This window comes from Rhea americana, unplaced genomic scaffold, assembly GCF_003343005.1.
Source record: "Rhea americana isolate MKP2758 unplaced genomic scaffold, rheAme1 scaffold_369, whole genome shotgun sequence".
Classification (NCBI taxonomy): Eukaryota; Metazoa; Chordata; class Aves; order Rheiformes; family Rheidae; genus Rhea; species Rhea americana.
In genome coordinates, this window is record NW_028186500.1 from 21,910 (window position 1) to 44,294 (window position 22,385).

At 45.1% G+C, this 22,385-nt stretch overlaps 1 protein-coding gene across 1 annotated transcript; it reads right to left on the reverse strand.

Moving 5' to 3' along the window:
- Positions 1-139: 139 nt before the first annotated feature.
- On the reverse strand, positions 140-22,375 carry DPP9 (dipeptidyl peptidase 9). The gene is made up of 21 exons (XM_085312615.1): positions 22,298-22,375; positions 20,108-20,197; positions 16,545-16,798; positions 13,719-13,831; positions 12,502-12,675; positions 12,124-12,292; positions 11,864-11,977; positions 11,399-11,527; positions 10,870-10,931; positions 10,219-10,319; positions 8,574-8,751; positions 7,648-7,813; positions 7,457-7,536; positions 5,740-5,892; positions 5,390-5,525; positions 4,544-4,689; positions 4,126-4,272; positions 3,824-3,976; positions 2,425-2,567; positions 1,970-2,081; positions 140-1,477 (listed from the first exon to the last, which is right to left on the reverse strand). The coding sequence occupies exons 2-21, from the start codon at positions 20,161-20,163 to the stop codon at positions 1,385-1,387; spliced, it is 2,679 nt and encodes an 892-aa protein (XP_085168741.1). The 5' UTR covers positions 20,164-20,197; positions 22,298-22,375; the 3' UTR covers positions 140-1,384.
- Between the last annotated feature and the right edge of the window lie 10 nt (positions 22,376-22,385).

A 22,385-nucleotide genomic window follows, 5' to 3' on the forward strand; every position in this document is an offset into this window, starting at 1 on the left:
CGCTGCTCCACCGAGAAACCGAACAGAGCACTTTGCTTTTGCCACAGACACAGCTTCGGCCGTTGYGAGCCAGATGCCGTTTCCTTCCAGGCCCTCTTCCTGCACTCCAGAGAAACAGGCACCCGTGCCAGCCAGCATATCTCTTTCCAATATTTTAATGAGTCGCTACATCTTACACTCATAATTATAAAAGAATAAGAATCCATAAAAATATTTTCTTTTCATAATACGCACTTAAAATACTCCAGGGCAAGTTAACGTGGTTCATTTTTGTGTGTTTTTTCTTTTTGCCTCTGGCAGAACCCTTGGCTTGAGGGGGGTATGTGCTCCCCTGAGGTGTGATTGCTCAATCCCCCCCTCCCCAGAACTGCAGTTCCTGTTGACCAGGCAAATAAAAACTGGAAGAGAGCATTTGCCAAGTAGATGGGCAAGGGGAACAGTCACTGACCCGCAGAGAACTGAAGCACAGCTAATTTCAGTGCATGTCTGAAAGCTCAGGGTGCCAGGGAAGGAGAAAGTGGGATCAGGAGGCAGCACAGAGAACAGCGGGAGGGCATATTTGCATAAATATCATCCATTTTGTGTTGCAAAAACCCAAATGCTGCYGTGATCTCTAGAGAGAGGATCTCTAGTTGTAGCCAGCTGCTTCAGCTGCCATGCTACCTGTTGGCACAACTCTGCTTGTGAGCGGCCATTAGAGAAAGGTATCAGAGGACGCTGTTACCGACCCCAGCCACTTCCTCCATCTGCTCTGCAAAATTAAAATGAAAAATAGAAAAAGACTAGTGTTGCATGCTTCTGTAGAGCTCTCTTCGTGTCCCGAGGCTCCACATTGTGGCAGCAGGGCCAGGACACAACAGCAGCAGCGATCAGCTCCCTCGGGACTTAACATTAGGTAGTTCTCTCTTCCCTCCCACTCCTGGCTTAAGGCAGCTTGCTGATTCAGCTCTTCCATTTCCAACACAGGCACTGAGTTCTTGCAGGTAAGAACTGGGGACTGCAGAGGTGCAGTGGAAGGGAAAAGGATGGAGGAGAGAGAGATTGACACAAACCTCAGCCTCGGGAGACAGACCGCTGTCCATTGATTCCCAGGATAGAGGGAGTAGCAGCAAAATAAGCAATAACAGCCAGGCTGGAGGAGAGGAACAGGACGAGCAGCCGAGCAGGGGCAGGCCTCCAGCTTGGAAAGTGAAAGAAGGTGGCACTGTCCAAAGGGGAGGTGCCCTCCACCCTCCCCCCTCGCCCAGGGCAAGACACCCAGCCCGGACATGGGCACTCAGCCATTTGTGCTCTGGGTTAGGTGGCTGTCGAGGGAGGCCGTAGTGGCAGGGCASAGGAAGGGGAAGGCGAGCTGTCAGTGTCCAGTTTGCAGAGGCTTGTGCTCTCAGAGGTATTCTTGTAGAAAGTGCAGCAGCGTGATTTCATAGTGCTCTCCTGACTCAGGGCACCGAATACTGTGTCTCTCGTTGGGGTAGATCTGTGCAGAAGCAGAGACATGGCAGTTAACCAGAAACAGCTCCTTCAGSACTGACAAACCTCCCTCTCCTCAGCCCTTCCCCCTCAGCTTGCACCCGCACTCTGCAGAGGAACAGGAGTGCCAGAGAAGCTTTAAAGCACAGCCCCACATCCCCTCATTGCACTGGCATGTGTTGCGAGGCTACTCGGCACAGTCAGCCACCTCTGCTGCCACCAGGCAAGTGAGACAGCAGCAGTTCAGTGGAGAAGGAAAGTTCCAGGCCTGAGGACAGGAGCCCTGTTTCATAATGCTTTTAGTTACAGGCCACGTTTGCCAGCAATGAAACAGCCACAGTGCCACCGCCTGGCCACCTCTTGGAGTCAGACCAGACATTTGCTATCGCTTACAGCGCAACAAGATGTGGGAGCATCCGCCTCCACCTTTCCCACCCCCAAGAATAGACAGAAGAAAATGTTCTCTGCTTCCTTCCCACCTCAATCTGGTTCGCCTTACCTGCAACTGGTAAGGTTTTCCAGCCCGGATTAGCTGTGATACCAGGAAGTTGGTGTGAAAAAAGTGCACATTTTCATCCAAAAAGCCATGGAGGATCAGCAAGCGATTTGGCCTGGAGATAGGATGAGAGATAGGATGAGAATCTGCACACAGAGCTCTGTGGTGGGTCTAAGCAGAGAAYTGCCAGTCAGCAAACCAGTTCTGATCAAGGAAATGGGCAGCAGTTGGCATGGCACGAGGCCATGGATGTGGTCTTCAACCCCTCCCCAGCAAAGGAGGTTGGGAGTACAATGCCCCAGCTTGCTGCAGAAAGCAGCAATCAGCCATGAAAGTTAAAATTAAATGTGGTCATAAACCATCCACCCTTCTGGGATTGAGCAGAAGTACGACTGGTGGCACCGAGCAGCACCAGGGAGCAGGTTTTCAGCTGATTGCCCAACCCCAAGGGTACTCACTCATTGGGAAGCTTTTCTACGTGTAACGCCACAGAGCCAGCCTCATAACCTTGCTGGTTGTTTTCTGGAATATCCATGTACCGCTCAGTATACCCGGTGTCATATGCCATCCAAACTGTGACAGGGGCACCTGCTATAGCAATCTGTCAAACAAAATAGGTGGCAGGAGACAGCCTCAATTATCAAGTGCTAAAGAGTTCAAGTGTTCCCTGTTGTCCTGAAGAGCCAGGGAAAAAAAAAAAGGTTCTGGAAAAGTCTTGTGGCTCAAACCAGGATTCTTCTAAAGAAAAACAGCCCCATATAAAACCTAAATACCTCCTCATGCCATTCCTCCTATATTCAGAATAGGGCAAATTCCTATATACCAGCACTAAAGGCTGCTCCTTTTCAAGAAGCTTCCAGGACAACGTAGGAATTGCTAGGTGAAGTTTTATTTTATAACAGGCCAAAATGATTTTTGAAAAAAATCTAGTAATTTAACTCTTTTTCAGAGTCTAGGAATCTCCCAATGCCATGCAACTTAATTTTCACCCTTTACCCCAAAATATTTCTTTCTTATTAAGACGCGATGCAGTAAGCAAATTCCAGATGGAAGGAACAAATCCTGTCAAAGAGCCAGCACAATCTTTACAGATATTACAGAGACAGTTTTGCCTGGTCCTAAAACATAGCCATCTCTGGAGTAAAATAGTAACTTAGAGAACAGGTGAGTATGTCAGTTCACTAAAGTCATGGAGTATCTAGGCCAGACAGAGGGATAAAACCTCTCTTACAAACAGCAGCAGTTTCTAACAGCGCACTCCCCAGTACAGCCCCTCCAATACTGGACCAAGTCACTGGTACAGCACTGGCTCCTGTGGCCAGACGAGCACCTGCTGACCCAACTGCTCCTGCGCCTCAGGAGACTGGGATCACAGAAGGGAGACAACAGAGCTGTAGCTCAGGGACCAAGAATGCTGTCTCAGGATGATCACACGTTCATTTTTGCTTTCTAGACAGCACAGCTGGCAGGACAGCACACACTACAAGTGGGAACTGCATCTCCACAGCCAAGGGCACAGCGACATGTAGAATGACCCAGAAACTGTGCTAGAGGCTTGGGAAGGAGGTTAGGACTAGCACATCAATCGTCTCATTGAATGTGAGGCTAGTCCTCCATTAGCATTTACTGGGGAACAGCGCACAGTTTAACTGTGCTGACCCGGAGACCACATCCTCTTCAGGTCTCAGACAGGTCTGATGTATATGCTACATCTTGGGAATGAGCTACAGCCAGGAGTGAGGGACATTTTTGCTTGTCCATCAAAAACATCAAGCAGAGATGCCAAACTCAAACACCAAGTTATAGGAGTGGGGAGAGCTAGGTCTCCCAAGATGACACCCCCAAATACCGACTTACCTTGAAGACATTGGGTTTACAGATAAGACCCATGAGGGAGAGAAAACCCCCGTACGACCAGCCATGTATGGCTACCCGACTCAAGTCGATGAACCCGTATTTCTCTGCTACATAATGTAAACCTTCCACCTGGTCCTCTATCTCCACCTGACCCTGAAAGGCAACAAGGAAGCTCAAGTCAGTGGCCTTCTAAACCTAAAAACTTGAGACAGAAAAAGGCAGGAGCTACTTTCACACAGCAAACAGAGCCAAGAAGCTTTAGAAAGAGCAAATGAGCAGAGATTCATCAAAAGGTACATTACCATCTGGTTTTTCAGGGCCCCCTCAAATTTGAGTCCTCGCTGGCATGAACCCCTTCCATCAATCACTACCACAGCATAGCCTAAGGACGCTAATGTGTTTAGCCGTAAGTACTTGATACCTTTGAAGGAGTTGTTCACTAGCTGCACCTGCAAGAGGAGGAAAGAAAATGTTTAAGAGCCGAGCAGCTGCCTGACTGTCCTACTATGTAGAACCTGTGCTGAACAGCAGCTATTAAAAGAGTTAGAGTCATACAAATTGGACTTAATAGGGAAAGTCATCTGAGATTCAAAGTAGAGGTCCAGTGCTCAATCCTAACCAGAGCACAAGCCTTGATGCATGACCAAGCTAGATAGTAGAGCTCTGTCACAGAGGGCAATCCCAAGGCCAAAGCCAGTAATCAACTAGTTGGATTAGTACCTGAGGGCCTCCATATACAAACAGCACTGTGGGATGCTTCTTCCCAGGTTGGACATCATGAGGTTTGTAGACCATCCCATAGAGTTCAACATCTGACTGAGTGCGGAAGTGAAAGATCTCAGGTGGGACGTAATCTGGGGGGCAACCTGCAGAGGAAGTTCAAACACTAGTAGTGTAGTAGTTCTCCCTCCTACCCAGCCCAAACAAGTTCAGTCAGTTCAAACTTGCCCCTAGACAGGGCTCTTTCAATACATAAGCCACACCARGCATTAGCAATACTTTCCAGAGAAGCCTCTCACTGGGAAATAAATAGCCTCAATCTGCTTGCATGGAGCAATAGAACATATCAGCAGTGAAGGGATCACCCAGGAACACATCACTGGCTGGGCAGCCTCAAACAAAGCGTGCTAGGTCACTACAACATGATGTCGAAGATAACAGGGATAGGTTAAATGGAGAAAGCTTTTGTAGGAAGGTTCAGCTGCTACTGTGAACTATATCTCATCCTGTAAAAGGTTATATAGCCTTGAAATGAAGCGGCCACTTGCCCCCCTTTAGACAAATAGTTAAGGAGGAAACACCTAAGAACAGAATCACATAAACCTTGCAACCTGGACAGCTGCTTTCACTTGAGGCATAAAAAAACCCAACTTCTTAAGACCCAATGTATCCTTCCCTGACTGAGCTATCCCCYATGGATCTGTATTTTCCCTCATCCCCCAAGAGGACACAATTCATTTTCCCATCCAGTGAAGCTACTTGGGCTTCTCCATCACTTTTGGCTACCGCTCGCAGGAAGAGCATCACAGAGATCACCTAGCACAGATGCCCTTCCAGGAGACTTACTGGCTGCCTCCATCATGCTAGCCCAAAACTTGGGCTGCTTGTGGAGCGGGTCATCATCAGGGCCACTGAGCTTATAGACGTGCACACAAGGCGGAGTGCTCACACTGCTGTAGTGACTGATGAACATGTCRAAGTTCTGCAGATGGGAGAGAGAAGAGTTAGGAGAACAAGGTCTTTCCTTTCCCATATCCAGYCTCCTCCATGAGGTTCTCAAACCAGAGCTCCCACATTTCAAAYCACCAAGACAAAAAGAAACCCTCAGGAATCATTAACTGGCCATGACTTGTAACAGCTCCGATCACTGTCACTCAGGAGATGAGTGTCTCCTATCTAATGAAAAACTAACCAACCTGGCTCATAGAACAGCTGTGGGAGAAGCCCGGAGTGGTCAGCCGCACAATTTCTCCAGGAGACTCATAGCTGACTACATAGAGATGGTGCTCCAGTGGGGTGTCCTTCGTGCCTTGGAAATACACCAGCTTTGTAGCCTCGTTGACCCAGATCTATGAGGAGAAGAGAGGGCTCAGCAACACAAGGATGACAGCTACTGCTCTTTTGCCAATTCAAACAGTCTGTCCCAATGCAGAATSAGCTTAAAACACAAATAGACCATGACAGACAGGTCATGGCATTAGGGACAGTACACAAGGCCTGTTGATATGACAGTTTAGAGAACACGAAYACACACGCTGCACTTACAGAGAGCTATATAGAGTCCAATGAAACAACAGAGACTTGTCAGTCTTTTTGGGAAATCCACTGCTTTTGCTTACTAAGGAGCATAAAGCTGGGCTCTGTTTGCTGTAACTGGAACTAGAAGCTCCTATGCTTAAGTGTGGTGCTTTCCTGTAGTATTTCCTGATAAGGGTTTATACATTTTTTCCAACAATCATACTAATTAATTCGCACTGGAAGATTAGTCTAACAGCCCTAACAACACCCAAGTTAAAGCCATATTAAAGTATGTTTTCAATGTTCAGATAAAGTAGTTTTTAGAAACCACCTGGTCAGACAGGAATAGAAATGACAGCTTTTAGGCACAGCATTGATCCAGCAACAGTAGCTAAACTGTTTTCCACCTTACAGTTTTTGAATGCTGAAGCCCAAATGCTATTTCTAGCTAATCTGCAGTTTGAAGAGCACTGGGGACAGCAAAGGGAAAGAAATATCAAACTCGGAGGCTAGGAAAGCCAGGCAGAGCCCCAAGGAGCAACAAGTGCATCAAAATAATTGCTGCTAACAGAATTTTAGCCCTAACCCATACAGAGAAGTGCTCTGGCCAAAATCAACATCATGTACAGTGAGAATCCACATGGGGAGGGACAGCAGGTTAACTGCAGTTTAAGGAAAAGCAGCAAAAGAGCCTTGTGCATGATGCTGCAGGTCTTCTAAAAAGTGGAAAGTGAAAATCCAGATTAATTAGAAATGAACAGTCAAGGTTTTTATTTTGAYAGAAATCACCTGGGAGCACTAAAGATTGGACTCTGAGCTAATTCCTGAAGCAAAATAGAACCAGMCTTTACAAGATTAATAAAAATTCCTGTTTGGCTATTCTGCAACCAATAATAGATACAGTCTCTCCGTATTCTAATTGCTTTATGCTCCCCAGCTGCCTTTTTCCTAAAGACTCTGCTGAGGCATTAGCTGGAGACCAAGAGATAACTCAGTGCTAAGAAACATTCCCAAATCTGAATTGCTCTTTGGGGTTAAAATGTTTTAGCAAAGGTAGCATGCCCAGCCTTCTCCACAAAACAATTCTGTTGCTCTTGAACCTCAGACTTGTGTCCTTTTTTATGGTCTGACTCACTCATGGGATTTCCTTTAAGGAGTGATCAGAAACCTGATTAAAAAAGCAATCAGTTCAATGTGCACTGGGCTACAGCACTTCTGTGGGAAGCAGTGGCAGCAATAAAAATAAAGTAAGAAATAAAAGAGGCAGAGGGAGAAACAAAATTAAACTTAAGCAGTTCTAGCTGGTCCCACGTGTAAAAGAGGGCATAGGCCAGGACKGCAGGCAGATAATGCAGACCTGTAATGTTGCAAGAAAAAAGTAAAAATAACCAGTACCTTCGATCCATGCCTTGCCAACACCTCCCAATCTCCACAAGTCAGAGCAACCTCCTCTTTGATGGGACACTTGAAATCATCTAGAAGAAGGAACATGAGAACAAATCACAGAGCTCTCCAAAAGACGGTATGAGCAAGTGAGGGGGAACTCCCAAAGCCAAACCGACAAATGGACAAAACACAGCTCTTACCCTCACTATGCACATATGGCTGCACCCAGTCATAGCTGCCTTGCTTTAGGACTGCCGTGACTCTGTACAGGTGACAGAAACCTGTTTTGCATTCGTTGGCTCGGATAAAGCAGAGTTCTTCCTCCTCTCCCTCYGGTTGGATGAAAGGATAGAAGATATCATGAACCTGTAACAGAAGGACAAAAGGCTCAYGAGTGATCTCAAACACAGAGAGAAGCCAAGCGAGTCAGTACTAAAATACTGCATTTCCAAAGGGAAGGGGTGAGCAGCTAGTGGGAAAAATGCCATTCCTTACTTTGTTAGTACCACAAAGAAACTTTGCACATGTAGAAGACCACATGCTCTGGGCTTTTAAYACCTACCGCAGAAACCAGCACTGGACTTGCCTCTGAGCTAGATGTCTCACCTAGGTAAGTCCCACAATGTGGTGGTTCTTTCCACACTTTAGAATGCCAATGTGAGCCTTAGGCTCCTTGGGCATTTCAGCATCAAGATGCTTAGTCATAGGCGTTCAATTTAATTCCCTATCCCCTGTGCCTGTTAGCCACACAAACCAAGACTAATTCTAGGGCTTAGGGTAGCTCATGCCTCAAGAAGCCATTCAGTCTAAGATACCCACAAGAGACTGTCACATCCAAAGATGTCAGGGTCCAAAGYGTCCCCATTCACTGAGAATGCTACCAAGAATTAAACAAACAGCTCCAACTGCAAGGTGATGGCAAGAACTCATCTCATCCAACTGAGTAGATGAAAGTCCTTTCTCATAGTTTTACCAGACCCCCTGGACTAACAGGGGGTCTGGCAACACTGGTAGCGAAGCAGCCTGCTGGAGCACAGACTAAGCTGGACACAAGYCCAACACAGTTAACTAGGGGGGAGGAAAAAAGGGGCAGCCTCTATTCTCCTCCCTGCCCTGAGGCTCTTACATTTATCCACACATCAGTGGTTTCTTCATAGATCACAAGTGGCTGGACGTTTTCTGGCACAGTTTTGGCAAACTCAGCACGCTGCTCTTCACTTTCTGGGACTGGAATAAAGAGTGCTGGAGGCAAAAGGACTAGCTGCAGCCGCTGCTGAGGTCTGTCTAGGAACATAGCCCAAGCGCTGGGGAAAGAAGTTGGAGGTGAATGTCAGTACCACAAAAGAGATGTCCTTTTCTAACACTCAGAACATGCAACTCTTTCCCACTGGCAGAGGGGATTTAGACATCTGAACAAAAAGCTTTTCTCATTGCTGCTGCTTTCTAACCTCCTGAAAGCTTTGCCAACAAATACATGTTGCCAGATATCTCTGGCATTTCACAGGGGTATCATTCAGACAAGATGCCTGACAGATTTGCCAGAGCGTCTATTCCAGGAGACTACACTTAACAGAACCTTGTCTCTAGAACTTTTCTTTGGACAGCCCCTCTGTCAGGAAGGTCTATTTGTTTTCTAGCAAGCTCCTAAAGTAAAGAGAAGCTAAAGTGATCCATTTGTAGCTTCCTTGTTGCACGCTGCACTAGCAGGGAAAGGCACAGACCTAAGACAACTGCCAAGTGAAGGAGTCGCTTCAGTCTCAGCCTTGTTCCTCTCCAAGGAGAGTCATTTGAAGTGGTGCTGCACTGCAGGCCTCTCAACATGACAGATGGCAAGCCACCGCTGCATAGTGCGGCTACCTCAAGGCCTGGAAGTGCATCAAGGGAAGTTACATCATTAAGACAGACTTTCAAAATAGCTAGTTCCCCCCAGCACCTCAGTGACTGTGGATTTCATAAAATGACATATTCAGCATGTCTAGATAAGCTCTGGTGCAGAACATAAGAACCACCTATGGGATTACCTTCTGTAAAGTTGTATGAATTTAGTTTCCAGAGCAGACAGCTAATGATGAGTTACAGAATGCAATCTTCAGAGACAGCTAAGTCACCTGACCTTCATCTAGGCAGAAACTAGTTAAGAGTCAAGCAAGATTTTGAAAGAAAAAAATTTAAGAGCTTCACAATTTCAAACTAATCAGACTGGTGTGAATTCTGTAACTACTTCAGGCAAGGTGGGTCAGTATAAGACTGAGTATCAGATTTGGAGTGATAGTGAGCCATGGGAGCACACCGGTCACAGAGYAATCCTTCCCCAGATACACACTGCACAAGGGACTCAACAGCACGCAGACTGACCACTTTCCCATGATACATTTGGCACTGATCACAAACTAGAATAACCATTAAAATGGACCACAATAACATTTGTTACAGTAAGTTCTCATTCTCAGCAGGAAGCATGTTGTTCCCATGTTAAAACATCTCAACTCAAAAGAATTCCCTAGGACTGCCCACCTGATACATCAACGTCATTTAACTGTGTGGTTATAGCTCTGACTTAAAACTCACAGCTTTTCAATCTAGTCTCCAACTGATTAATTCCTTCTTTTAGGATGTTATAACATTGCAGAAGCCAAATACTTATGGTCCGTTCATGGGGCTCATGGCTTTAAAAACAGGTCATGACTACAACACAAAGCATATAGAGGGCCTACAACAGTTCAGYTGGGGGAGCACTTGGGAGCGTTAATTCGGAAAAAAAACATATGTACTATTTGCCATCTCGAGTCCATCCAGCACGGGCAATGTACTCCACAGTTGGAAACAATGCAGCAAATGGTTGCACCAGCTCCTTGTCCTGAGCACACACAATCTGCAGCAAAAGAAAGGTCCAGAATCAAGTCAGAATGCTACCATATCTCCTCCTGTGAAAACTCAGTGGAATGGGAGAAGAGGAAATTTGTAGCTATTGGCATCAGCAAAGTCAAGCTAGGAGAAACAAGCCTTTCTACAAGTCGCAGGAAGAGAAGGGGGGAAAAATGAGCTTCATACCACCATGATTTTGGCATCCAGCCACAGAAAAGGATATGGGAAAAGGATATGGTCAGGGGCTGAAGTCCAATATTAGACCCAGGCTTTGGCTCTCCAGTTCTACTACTGACAGTATGACATGTGAGACTAATCCTTCTTCTGTCTTTTCTCTCCCCTCTCCCAAGCTCCTCTCCACCAGAAAAATACTTTTCAGCATTTTAAAGTTCTTCTGTTTCTTGGATAAACACGCTATAGAAACAGGTATCACAAGAAAATGAAAACAAAGGCTAACACTGTCTAGGATTTCTTAGTATCGTTCTCTYGAGTTTACGAAGCTTCAGAAGCAGTCCACTTTCCTGTGCAATATCCCACTCTGAGCTGTTACGACTTACCTTACCCTTGCTGTCCGTTCTAAATTCTGCCAGTTTTAATGTAATCTTGGGGTTTTTGCTGCCTGCAGAGGAAGGATTGAGAGAATATRTTGTATAGCTTCTAGATAAGAACCGATCTTGGTCTTACTAAAGTGGCTATGTGTGAACACATACACATCAGTTAAATGTATGCCAACAAGCACTGCTGGCATTTAGTATATGAGAGAAGTTTGCCTTTGCCTTGCCTAGATGGGTGCGCATGTTTTCAGAAGAGAGAAGAAAAAAGGGATTCCAAATGCATTCCAGGATATGTCACCAGATCCATCCCATTTTCTCAACAACCTTTTCTTTTACTCTGGACTTTAAATCCCCTTCCTTCCTTTCTTGCAGGAGATCTGGGGCTCAGACAATTAGCCCTCAATATTTACAACTAGCTTCTATATCATGGTGAGTACCCAGACTAATCATGCAAACTTTATAACACAAATTCTGCTGCTTCAGCCAGCAGAAGCCAAGAGTTGCACTAGCAGCCCTGCAGTATTTCATTTACCTGTCCTAGGGTACCGATATGAGTCTGTTTTTCTCTCCTCCAAGGCAGGTGAGGGAACATGGATTATCTCCACCTCTGACTCATCCACTTCCTCATACAAGATCCGCAATGTTTTCAAGTCCTCTGAACCTAGAAGCAGATAAGTATGTTTGCTGCTGTGTTTTCCAGTTGTTTCTGGCTTGCCTGGAACACCACATTCTGGCATTTTTGTTTTGTCTTTACTTTTCTCACAGCTACAGCTCGCAGTGACTATTTACAAATACTCCTTAGCACACAATTATACCTCTCAAGTGTTTTTTTTTTTAAGGAAAAAAAAAAAAAAAAACACTATTTTAGTTCCTTCAGGCAGCCTCCCCAAAAGCAGCAGGCCAAACCTATGGCAAGCGAAAATCATACTCAAAATATCATTCATAGCAGGGGCCAGCAGTAGTTAGAGAGTCAGAATTTGTTAAGCAGAACACTGACCTTCTGTAGAAGCTGTGGGACACCACCAATAGCCTGTGAACCGATCAAACTCCTCCTGAATGACAAAAGTGGCTACACCAGCAGACTTGGGGTCATCTAGTACATTGGATAAGCCTGAGCAAGAACAAAGAGCAGAGTGCATTAACATCTCCTTGGAAAAAGCTGATAAAAAGCTTTTAAGAAGCCATCAAGACATAATCCYTTCCAGCCACCATCTTTGTCAGAGGGAATTTTTGTATCTGGCAAGAAGCACCAGTTACCTTTATGGCAGTAGGTCATTCGCCTCTCCTCTCCCGTCTCAATATTTGCTACCCACAGATCATTGTTATTAATGAATGAGAAGAAGGCAGGGTCAGCAGGGCAGATCTTCGGATCCATTCGTGGCCCTGTGCACTGAGTCTTGATCTCCAGTGGCTTCATTGGAGATACCTAGGGCAACAGACACACAAACAGCTCTGTACCAATTCAGCCTCATGTTTAAAGGCCTCAATCATGGATTCAGCCTGTGGAATAAGAGACAACATAGCCCTGACAGGACACAAGAGCAGTGATTAAAAACAAACAGATACAGATGCGCAGCCAACTCAATCAAAAACATTATGTTCATGTGTTATTCACATATCCATTAGCAGACTCACCATGAATCCATTTTTGCCCCCATCTCGACAATGAAAGAGGCTGTTGCTAGCCTGGAAGAGGAACAGACCACTCTCACTGTGGAAATCATAAGAGGTTATTCCAAAGACGCCAAGTCGCTTGCGCTCCCTCAAGAGTTCCTCTTCTCTGGAATACATCCCATGATGAGGGGTTGCCTAGTATTGAAGGAAAAGAAAATCTGAAAGAATCTGCAAGGGCAGAACAGGAGTGCCCCAAGACTGGCACCAGCTAGTCTGCAAATACCCTAAGTGTAATCCATCAGCCAAAAACAGTCAGCAATCCTACCATACAGGTCTAGAACTACCATACCCAATACTCCAGGTGTGGCCATGAGGACTACACCAACTGCATGCCCCAAAGTTCCCTCTATGTATGAGATGAATCATTAATCTATCATTTCTGCAGACAGCACTACAGCATGAATGGAGAAAAGCCGTACTTGTGCTGCTTATGCAAATCAGATGCAACCAATTAACTTAATGACATTATCTACATCCATTCACAAGCAGTTTCCATGTCAGACACTGCAAACAAAAGCTCTTCCAGAGATCTTGAATTACTCTGAAGGGAACTAGCAGTCCAAGTGGGTTCAGGACAATCAAATTCTTTTTCAACAGGAACCTTTTTAGTAGGGAAGATAGACCCACCGCCTCCACTCCTTTATTCACCAATACTGTAAGTGACAAAAGACGCTAAGATACTGAAATCAGGGAGGGAAAATTCATCTTCTTTCTGGTTTACTGGCAATAGAACATAGGGCAGAAGCAGCAGTTTAAAACCACTTTCCTGCCTTCAATAGAAGCAGGAAAGATAATGGACAGGCATTCCAAAGCACAGACACAAGCATGGCAAGAGCTCAGACAAGATACCCAGAAATAAGGTCCATTGTCCTAATATCTTATCATCTGAAGTACACAGCATCCTGGACTATAGCTCTCTTGGCTCAGGTCAGCCCTGAGCTTGCCCTACCAACTGCTGTTGAACTGTCACTACCAGCTCCACTGCACACACAAGTGACTATCTTGTATTAGGAAGCAAAGTAATTCTCAACTCAATGCTCCTACCAAATACCATTCCTTTTCTTGCAAACTGCCATACTGTTCTTTCCTCTGCTGAGCAGTGAACACCACACCAGCTTCACAACATCAGCCAGGTCTCCCAAGCACTGCTCATCCAGAATCTTTACACTTCTGCTTACCTGAAAGTGATCCAGCATCTGTTTCCACGACAAGAGTAGAAGGGCCTCCTTCCGTACCTTTTTGGGAATCTCCGAGTAAAGAAGGGAATTCTCCCGGCTACCATATGGCATTCCTATTGGGAGGACAAAAGCATCATCCTACCTAAGATAAGTTAACCAGGATAAACAGGACCAAGAACAGACTGAAAAAAAATTTCAGTAACAGAGGGGTTGTGGCTGTGCAGGGGCTTTTACCAGCTGTCATTCCCAAMCAGCTGTCAGTTCAACCTCAGAACAACATCTAAATCCATTGGCTTTGAACAGAAACTTCCCTAGGCAAAATTAACATAAACATCTTCAGATYTGGCTACATCCAATTTGCCTCTCTGTGGACTGTTCAACCCACACCCTAGATCCACTCTAAAAAARCCACTCCCTGTGCGGGTGACTCAACATTACTCTCTACATTTCTCAGCCAGAGATTTGCTACAGGGACCATATTCAGGCCAACATGCCAGCCTGCAAAAGAGGAGAAAAAAAAAAACTTGGAAGCTCCAGAGAGCCCAATCAAATGTGATAGTCTACTAGTAGTCGGAAGATCTTTTCATTTTACATAAGCCTCTGACTGTAGTAATCAAATAAGCTATTGGCCTTCATCCAATTCCCAAAACAATCATGAAAAATACAATACTCTGACACCGATTTTGGCAGTTTCAACAGTCAAAGACCATGACCTTGCCATCTACATTTGCTGTGGAGACTCCCTAGATCAGAATCTAGCACAGGAAATGTACCCTGATGATGCTTACTCTGTATATATTTTGGGCACTACACAGACTTAAAATTAAAACCGAAATATTAATAAGTGCTCAGGAAGCAAAGCAACATGTGAGCRTATAATCCTCAGAGATACAGAAACACCACGGGGCTGAACATGTGGTGTTTAATATAAGCAGCATCTGCCATGATACAACATAAGAATCTATGGGGACAGCTCAGGAATGATTTAAGATGTCCAAACAGAACAAACTGCAGAAAGGAACAAGTTTTTACACAGACACATTTTTTTACTCAACTGCAACTTGGACTTAATTTCTCTTCATTATATTAGTACCTTCTACAATGACTTCAGACTGACTACAGTCGATTAGCATTTAAAAAAAAATATTACCCTCCTCCCCAAAAGACATTATACATTGCCCCTAAGTGAAGAAAAACATTCAACCTCTAAAGTTCTTGAGAAGTCTTTGTCCTACTCCTCAGCATGCTCTCACTAAAAGCGTTCACAAAGAAGCTTGAAAAAAAAAAAACGTTACTTAACATTGGCACAGTAATAGCAGGCTGATGTTAAGTATCTAAGAACTGTTGAACTGGGCTCTAAGTATTTAAGCAGCACACATTTGATAGTGCGCAACTCAAAACACGCTCGTTATGGCAATAAAGTTAATCAGCATTTACCCTTCACTAGCAATGCCTGAGAAGAGCTAGCGCAGTATTGTCTTGTAGATACTGATCTTTAATGGGTCAATCTGCTATAAACATGTACATTTTCTTAAGGAAAAAGAATGACTGAAAAGATGTTGATGCACCATCATTCCTGGTTCTGGCTCCTATAACAGGCACACCCTTGCAGAACACCAACCAGCCAGTACCTAGTCTGATTGCCAAAATTTCATACAACAGAAGAACATTAAAAATATTGCAAATTAGCCTCTTAAACACTTGGCTCGTTAATCATCTAGATCAAAAACAGTATCAAAGWCAACTTAGCTTTGAAATATATTTAATTTTAAATCAAGTCTCATTGTTCAGACTCAAATTGAAAAATATTCTAACTCTAAAAACTGCTCTTTATAATAGCCTATGTGCTGTAAAAAGGTTTGARGAACTGTAACAAAATCCGTCACTGACGCATAGGGGTTGCCTTAATGAGGAAACAATTTGGTCCCTCAAATCCAATATTTTATGTTCCATATGGATCTACACTCAACGATTTAAAGAAAAGCAGGGTCTCTTCAGGAAAGCAGTCAGCTGTACAGAGCTGTACATGGGGCAATTTCTTTACTGGCCTAGTAAAGTTTAGCTCATGCCCTAAAGCTTAACAAACTCTTTATAGTCCATAAAGCATCCCATATTACCAACCACAAAATGATTCAGTTACTAAAATGCAACCACTGAGTTTTACTCTGTCACTAATTAAATTGTGACTCCATCTATACTGTAYAACACAGCATTCTGCTTTCTTTCAGTTCTGCTCCAAGGAAGAGKATATTTCTCTACGAATACCATTAATAGTTCATTATTACCTAGTATTTTTTCTACTCTTGGAAAAAAAAACCACCTCAATAAAGCCCCCATTCTTCCTTTCCCTTCCATCAGTATTTAGGATTTGCAACATACAGTTAGAAATCACTTGTCAGTGAATTCCTTGGAAAGTCAGTCTGGTTAATCAAGCAAGGAAGTCTCATTTCTTCTAAGCTACAAAGGCGCAGGAAAGTCCTGAGCTGGAGGATCATCCCCTCCCTTGCCCCATCTCCTGGGCCAGGCTGAGCTGCGAAAACACACTGCATTGTACCTCTGCCACTAGGGTCTGGCTAGCCAACACTTTCTTTTTAAGCAGCCTGGCTTTAAAAGAGAGTCTGTGGTTAAAATGCTTTCCTGGGACTGMTGAGTTCTCTGCTCAGTCGCAGGCTTTGCTATAGATCGAGTGTGCCATCTCAAGCAACAGTATTTAATCTCAGTTCCCCTATCTCATAAATGGAGATACCTCCCATCCTTTYCTTCACTGTTTAGACTGGAAGTTCCCCCATAACATATTCATGCCCAGTGCCTTGCATGCTGGCTTACCCAGGTAATAAAGACGATGAGAGTGCGGGCTGGACTCTTCTGTTTTCCGGACAAACTGGAAATCATGGGGAGCTTTGTTCACTATCATGCCTGAATACTTCCTGCTGCTGTGAATAATGTCACGTAGCCCATCCCAAGAATGCTTTTGCACCTGGAATTGGGAAGGCACATCCTCCATCTCGACCACTTCAGAGCTGTCTGATAGCGTGTCCACTGCAGTCATCCTCTCTTCCCCTTCAGAACTGGCCAAAAAACTGAGGGAGGAGTTGAGGGAAAAATTAAGTCACAAAATCAAACAGGTACATTTTCCTGCTTAGAGAAAGCTCCAAGCAGGTAACAAACTTAAGAGAACAGGCACTCCTTAACCTTCAGATCCTAGGAATCTCTACATTCATGAAGATTACATTTTAAACATGCACTGATGTACTGAAAGAAAAAGTCCATCCTCCATTCCGTATTCAGTCCACTAAATGAGGATGCTAAGGCCAAAAGTCTCACTGCCAGAACTAGCCCTAGAAAAAGTAGCTGCTAAAGGAAGCTCAAGCTGCAGATTCTGGTGTAGTAATTCATTACTCCACTTGACCCAAAGGAAACCAACTCCAGGAATTTGCATGAATAAGACATCATAGCTACGACCTATGGTAAAGGCACAAAAACTCTGGACGTGGAAGAACACAGAAATGAAGTCCTCTTCCTGTCCTGAAGAAAGGCCAGCTCAGCACCTGAAGAGGATAAGCCAAAGCATAGCACCTCACTAACCTGAAGAGCTACTGCAACAAAAAGTGAAGCAGGAGAGATGTCAAAACAAGAAAAYAACAGTGTAATTGACTTTGCTAAGAGGAAGAAGAGAGCAATAACACAGACCCTGGCGATATCCTGCCAAAGGCAGCACGCATCCCTCACATCTCCAAGCTAGCRCTTATTGAAGAGTCTACAAAATACCGCCTCCACATGCAACTAAAGYAAATGTTAATTTGAGGAGAGGTGGACTAACTGACTTGCCCAAGGTCAATGATGTAATCTACTGCAAAGCAGGAATGAGCCTGGGACTTGGGAAACCAGTTTCCATCACTCCAATCAGGAAAACTTTTTTCTCCCCACACAAGGGCATTTTAGTTGTTTTAGGGGSTATCAAGAAGAATTTTAGAAAGAATTCCTGAAGAACTCCAACTTACTGAAAAAAATAGGCCTGAGAAGTTTGTTCCACAGAGACAGAATCGCTACCTTTGACACAGCATCAAGACGACAAACCAGTGAGGAGGGATTATACCAAAAAAGGCCTTGTTCTCAGCAGCCTTAAGATTTCCATTTTCAATTTGGTTGTTTCTTGAATGCTGCTTGTCATTTGGGACCATCGTCTGCATTCTGGCAGAAGAATAGCTTCTGAGACACAACTGTCATACTTATGTATTAAATAAGAATTAACATAAACCAAATCTTAAAGACTTCAGCCTCAGCAAGAAACATAATGAGTTTTTTTCCCCAGTGGAGGGAATCAAGGGAAAGGAGAATGGTTWTTTATATCAGCACAAGAAAACATTCAGAGTCTGCCCATTTTCCATCACAATTATTTTTCAGGGGAACCCTCAGTGTTTCTTGAGAATTCCTCATCAGCTTGCACCTTATAACAAAAAGGTTCCTTTCCAAAAGGAAGTTSTCAGTTAGTTTTCTTACCCAATTACAGTAGAGATTAGCGAATCTAAAGTAAAGCRCATCTCGACTTCATTAGTCTGCAGCTGCAGAGTAGAAGGGCRGTAAATATACACCTATCTACAAATTGCCAAGTCCCCAAATTGTACCAAATGTGTGAATAATAATGCAAGAATGAGAAAAGCTGAAATAAAAATGTTCTCATTACTCCTGATACCTACCACCGAGGAATAAAAACAATCCACAGTTTGAAAATAAAATTTTCCAATCAAAACCAGGCAAATAGCCCAAAAAAACCCACAAGAGAATGTGACAGGATGTTCTAAGACCACAAGTGTCTGTAGTCTCAGGTCTCTCTCCTGCCCATATCCAAGGTCTCCATTATAGCAACTAAAAAAAAAAAAAGAAAAAAAAATCACTTCTGCCTTCAGATGTGTTGCCTATCAAAAATGCATGATGGGAAGCCCACATGTTAAAAACCAAAAAACTGGGTACACTTCTCTTGATCCAATCCCACTGCAAATCAAGTCAAATTGGTCAGTTTAGCTAACCTAGATTTGGCTCAGGAGATTTGACCCTTAGGTTACTCTCACTCAGCTGGTGAAATCCTCTYGCTCAGACAACCTGACTCCTCACAAGGAAAGGCTGCAAGGCCAGATCACTTTTCAGGGACTTCAACAGCCCACTTGCACTGAGCGCACACATGTACCACCTATTGCAGGGAGCTAGTGAAATAGTCTGGACAGTAGGGAAAACTTCACTAGCGGAGTATTGTGGTACAGCAACGGATGAATGGAGAGGTGATGGGACCTCCATCCTTGAAGGTTTTCAAGGTTTGGCTACACAAAGCCATACCAGCCTAATGTAGTACTGGTAACTATCCCACCTTGAACAGGAGGCGGGACCAGAGATCCCTCCCAACCAGTATTTCCACAATTCTATGATTCATTAAGGGAGCAAAAGGAACAACTTACAGCTTAGTGTTGTTCTCCTCCCGATGCATTTTGGCCACAGAACAAAGTAGTGGAATAAGCAAAGTAGCAATCTTCACCCTTAAGTCTTTAGCTGTCACAGTTACGTGAAAGCAACGGGAACTACCACCATAGCTTGAGCACATTGAGAGTCCTGCAAAACTTAGGTCCTGACATGATGGATTTTCTTTTTATTCTCTAACTGCTTCACCCATCACTACACTCATCTCTCAAACAAAGCATGGCAAGTATTTGGCAGTATCACACGTAGAACAGAAGTACAAAGAGTTACTTATCTAATTGAAACTGAAAGGTGAATTTGGGGATGAAATTTTTCAAGGGGACTTTGATTGAGACATCAAATTTAACGATCCTGTTCTTAGAGAGTCTTAAACTTTCATATCTGTCTAGCACAACTGAGGTTGAAGTCTCACTGGAAAAAGATTGTCCTTTACAATCCTCATGCTGAGGCACTGGTTTGGATGACTCAGGGTTGCTGCAGAGGCATTACTAACTTCACTTTCCAGAACACCTATATACCCTTTGGAGGTCTCCAAGCTCATCCATCGCACTTATTCTGCCATGCCTGATCCCTTAGCTAGTTCAAGCATATGGCCACCAAGTCCTCCTCCAGCAGAGGACAAATGCATTAATCTGAAGAAACTGAGCAAGTACAGGTGGGATGGTAAGTGCCATCAGCACAGGAAAAAAAAAGAAAAGAAAAAAAAAAAAAGAACTTTAAAGCCTGGAATTTGAATTCAGTAGAAACAAGTTATCTTCCTGAGTCACTTCCAGACCCACAGATTCTGACAGAGAACTCTGTGGGCAGTGTTAGTTATTTGGGATTTTTTCCAGAAGCCTCACTCATTTGAAAAGGCGCTTAACACTGTCCCACACATCCTAAAGGTCAATAAAGGCGCTGGGAGTAACCGGGAAACATACCTTCTCCAACTTCCTGCAGTCTCGTTTTCCAGACGAACCCTCTTTATTTTCTGCATTAACTACTCAGCAAGCCTTGTGCAGGACAGGAAACTAGGAAGGAAGAGGAAAAAAGCAGATTTCATATAACTGCAGCTTCCCTTGTCATAGCAGCAAGGGTGCATAAAAGCATCCTCTGTAGGTCACATTTCCAGCTGAGCCTGGAGGCACAAACAGAAGCTTTGGTTTCAGCTATACAGTTCAGATCCACTCTGCCACCACATGCTGGATGTTAATAGTCAGATAACTCAGAGAGATTTCTTCACCCAAACAATAGGCATCAGTGAATTTTAGGGCCTGTCTCTTTTTCCTGCAAAACTCTGCTTAAAAACTAAGAATAGACAGTACTGCCTCATCTTTTCATTTTCCTTCCAAAATCCTCTGAAGTACAGTCAGGAACTAGGAACAGAGAAAATAGAGGCCTGGTACATACACATACTGGCAAGAGTCAAACAAAGGACACCATAAGGAGCCAGACAGAGGGTCAGCAGCCCCATTACCAACAGCATCGTAGTCCCACCTGGGACATAAAAACCATTTGTCTTCCAAGCCAGTATCTGCTTCTCTCTGCCTCAGCTTCAGCCTGATGCCACAGAACAGCTCTGACTCACTACTCAAGCCAATTTTTCAAGATCATAGGAAGGAGCTTCCTTCACCGTATCTCTCCCCAACCCAGCACGCTAAAGTACAGAGATCTTTGTCTCCTCTTCAAGAGAGCTCTGAATCACAGACACATCCGAGACCTGCCATATTTTTTTCTCAGGCCAAAAGCCATTTCTCCACCATAACCCCATTCAAAGAGAATCAGGGGAGACAAAGTGAAGTGSCAGCAGTGAAGTTTCTAAAGGGTAGAGGAGAACAAAGAGGGACTAAGCACAAGCATCCAATGATTTTAAGGGAAATTTCACATGCAAGCTGGAAGGGCAAAAGGAGCAATGCTCAGTAATGCTGAGTAACCTGGTCTGATCTCACAGCCGACCTCGCTTTGAGCAGGAGGTTTGACTAGAGGCTTCCTGAGGTCCCTTCCAGGCCAAATTATTCCGTGATTTTAATGATTCAGAGAAACATCTCATCCTGAGCCCACCTGCTACAGACCACACATTTCACAGCAAAAATAAATAGATAAATACATAAAAATAAATTTTCTAATGCTGATCCCAGAAAAAAGAAACGGAACAAAATGGTCATGAGGGGTCAGACCCAGCATGAATGATGATATTCACATGTCAGTGGGGCCCAGAGTGGGCTGCAGGTGCATTTGGCCAGAGCCAAAGCAACACAGTCACCTAGAGGCCTGGCAGCCCGTACAAACGTGTCCCTGCCATGGCTGGAAGCTTTAAGATCTCCTCCTCCTCCTCTTCCAAAAATAAAAGCAGTTGAGAGAGGAATAAATCAGCAGGGATTTCTACACCAARGGAATAAGCTTTGGCAAAGGCTGCCAGCGTCTGCCTCTGTATCTGTGTGTGCTGAGTATAAAGCACACATCAAGGTTCCTGCCTTTGATGCAGAGGGAAGGCTGGGCCTCTGTTTAATTAAGAGGGGGCAAAGGGCAGCAGGCCAAGCACTAGCACCTCTGTCACCCCACCTTTTCCTGCCAAAAAGAAGGAGAAAGCACCCTCCTGGCTGCCCACCAAGGGGAATACACTCAGGGTGACAGTGGGGGCCTGTATACTGGGGCCTCCGAGTGCAACGTGTTCCCTCCTGCAACGCACTCCAGAGGCAAGTGTGTGTGTGTGTGTGTGTGGGGGGGGAACACAAAATCCCTCCTCCCACCCCCAGGGCAATTCGCCTCTCCACCCCTGGGGGGCAAATTATGCCGGAGGGGAGGTGCAAATACCGCTCCCCCTCCGGGGCAAGGTGTACCGCCCCCCTCCAACCCTTGGGAGGGGGGAAATCATGGGAAATGGGGGGGCAGGGAAATCCTCCCTAGGGCCAAGCACGCCCCCTCCYCCCGTACATACTCACGGCTCGGAGAGGAGGGGGGCAGAGCGCTACCCAGGGGGGAGAGGGCCCACACAGGCCTTCCCTGCGGCGGCTGCCCCACGCTATGCGGGGGGGGGGGGCACCCGGGCCAGGCCCTGCCCGTACCGGCTGGGGGGTTCCTCCCCTCCCCCGGCCGGTCCCCGGGAGCAGCCCCCTGCCCCCCCGACTCACCCCGGGCGCGGCGACCTCCCCCTTGGCGGGCGGGGGGGCGGCTCCTCGGCGGGAGGGCGGGGGGCGGCGGCGGCTCCGGGCCGGTGCC